This window comes from Centruroides sculpturatus, unplaced genomic scaffold (assembly GCF_000671375.1).
Source record: "Centruroides sculpturatus isolate CEXI.00-Female unplaced genomic scaffold, Cexi_2.0 scaffold1424, whole genome shotgun sequence".
Classification (NCBI taxonomy): domain Eukaryota; kingdom Metazoa; phylum Arthropoda; class Arachnida; order Scorpiones; family Buthidae; genus Centruroides; species Centruroides sculpturatus.
This window is the reverse complement of record NW_019385601.1, coordinates 58,605-60,665: the sequence shown is the minus strand read 5'-3', so window position 1 is coordinate 60,665 and position 2,061 is coordinate 58,605. Positions and strand designations below refer to the sequence as shown.

The window sequence follows — 2,061 nt, the reverse complement described above, 5'->3', positions numbered from 1 at the left end:
GTCGTTTATCCGAATCAATTGGGGACTGGGGTGGTTCGGATAACGAATCATGTACGAAAAAATATATTAATTTATCCCATGTTGAAATTTCTCTCCGTTGCGTGTCGCTTTGCGTTGAATTTTCGTCGATGTTAAGCCTAAGGAAGACTATTGTATCGCTAAAAATTATTTTTTTATTTTGTACAAACAAAATAAATTTATTGAAAAATATAAAAACAATAAAAAATTATACTTCAGATGTTAATTTAGTATCAAAAACGTAAAATATTTGAGTAGCCCGAGAAATAGCCGAAGATTGCAGCGCCACAGCACTAGCAAAAATTTAAATTTGCCAACTGGAATGCTTTCGGATAAACGACGCTCTGCTGTACTAAGTTAGTTCTATCTCTACAAAACTTGATAAGTAATACAAAACCAAAACCAGTTTACAAATTACAAAAAGATCTTTATGATCCACACTCACCTAACTGTCACAGCAAAGAAAAATGTCTGGAAATCCTTATTTGCCAAAGGCACTCGTTCAGGAACTTCACTTCTTGCTTATAGTAGCTTCACCTTACTTTTCTTTAGTTTTGATGGGTCTTTTATACTTCCTGGTGTGACATAACAACAGCTGAAACTAATATCTCAAATACTACATTAGAGATAACAGAGACTTATTACACTGCTACTGGTATCTCTACTATAGTATTTGAGATATTAGTTTCAACAATTTTTGAGACAAAAAGCTCTTTTATAATAACAACAGTTGTACCAAACAGTTGTAAATATGCAAACTCATTTACATATTTAGTCTAACATAATTGTTATTTTTCTTTTGCAATCTTTCAAACATATTTGTCTTTATCAATCTTTTCAATAAAATAATTCTGATTTTTAGAATCAGTTACAATTGGGATTAAGGGACCATTCTTTAATTCCAATTTGGAAATCATTCAATCCTAGATACTGTGATAGATTGGCAACATGAGTGGTATCGGTGTCAGTCATGGTAAGAATTACTATTTTTAGAATTTAAACTTTTCTTCCTGGGTTGGGCTTGGAGCTTTTGTCCCAAAGTAAATAATAACAAGAACTAAATAAAAACTCCAAAAATAAAAGTAAAATTCAGACTCATCTCCTTACAAACACTAACTATTTCAGGATATGAAGTAATATTACATATGCAGTATAATAGCTGCAAACATCATCTCACGAGATTCTAAAAGGTGCACCCCCAAAAGGATTAAGTGAACATTTTAATGGTATTTTTAATGTATTTTATATTTCCTGAAAAAGACATTAGTGCAATGTTGAAAGTACTTGCTGTTTTTGTTATCATTAAAATAGCTTAATGTCAAAAGACAGTATCATTTATATTTGTGATTATTGCTGCAAAATGTATATATTAAATATTTTTATTCATAAAATATTACTTTTTTTAATCAACTGAAATTTTACATTTTAGTGATTTAATTACTAAACTTTTACAAAATTTTATTCCATGATCATGAAATATAAATATAGAAATATTTAATATTCATTTAATGCATTATTGTAAATTAAGAATATATTTACAGTATAATATTAAATATCCATTTAAATTAAAAGCATTAAATTGATTTTAGATATTCCAGTGTCTCGAGAAAAAGATTGTGTTGTTTGCATGGATGAAGAGCGTAACTGTGTTCTTCATCCTTGTCACCATCTCTGTACATGTGCCAGCTGTGGAAGAATGCTTCTTAAAAGACAAGATGCTTGCCCTATTTGTAGAAAACACATATCCAGTATATTTCGTGTATTCCATTCATGAATATTTTTATAACATTCAATATTTTATAACAACATATAATAAAACATAATACTTTAATTTAAAATTTATTTAGCTTATATATTTTGTTGCTATAAGAAAATTTTGCATATGAATTGTTTATAATTATGCAAAATTCATTTGTATCATCATTTGTTTTAAATAATTACAAAATAAATGATGATATAAAGAAAATTATTTTGAAAAATAAAATGAAAAGTCAAAAAAAAATATAATGAAATTCAATTTATGCAAGTAATTCTAGACTTTTT

General features: G+C 27.6%; 1 protein-coding gene across 1 annotated transcript in view; it reads left to right on the top strand.

The window, feature by feature from the left end:
• LOC111640488 overlaps positions 1 to 1,856 on the top strand; it is a 40,495-nt gene extending 38,639 nt beyond the window's left edge. Inside the window, exon 9 of the mRNA XM_023386492.1 lies at positions 1,608 to 1,856. Within this exon, the coding sequence (XP_023242260.1) occupies positions 1,608 to 1,792 (185 nt within the window). The 3' untranslated portion in view covers positions 1,793 to 1,856. The remainder of the gene's footprint in view (positions 1 to 1,607) is intronic.
• The last annotated feature ends 205 nt before the right edge of the window (positions 1,857 to 2,061 follow it).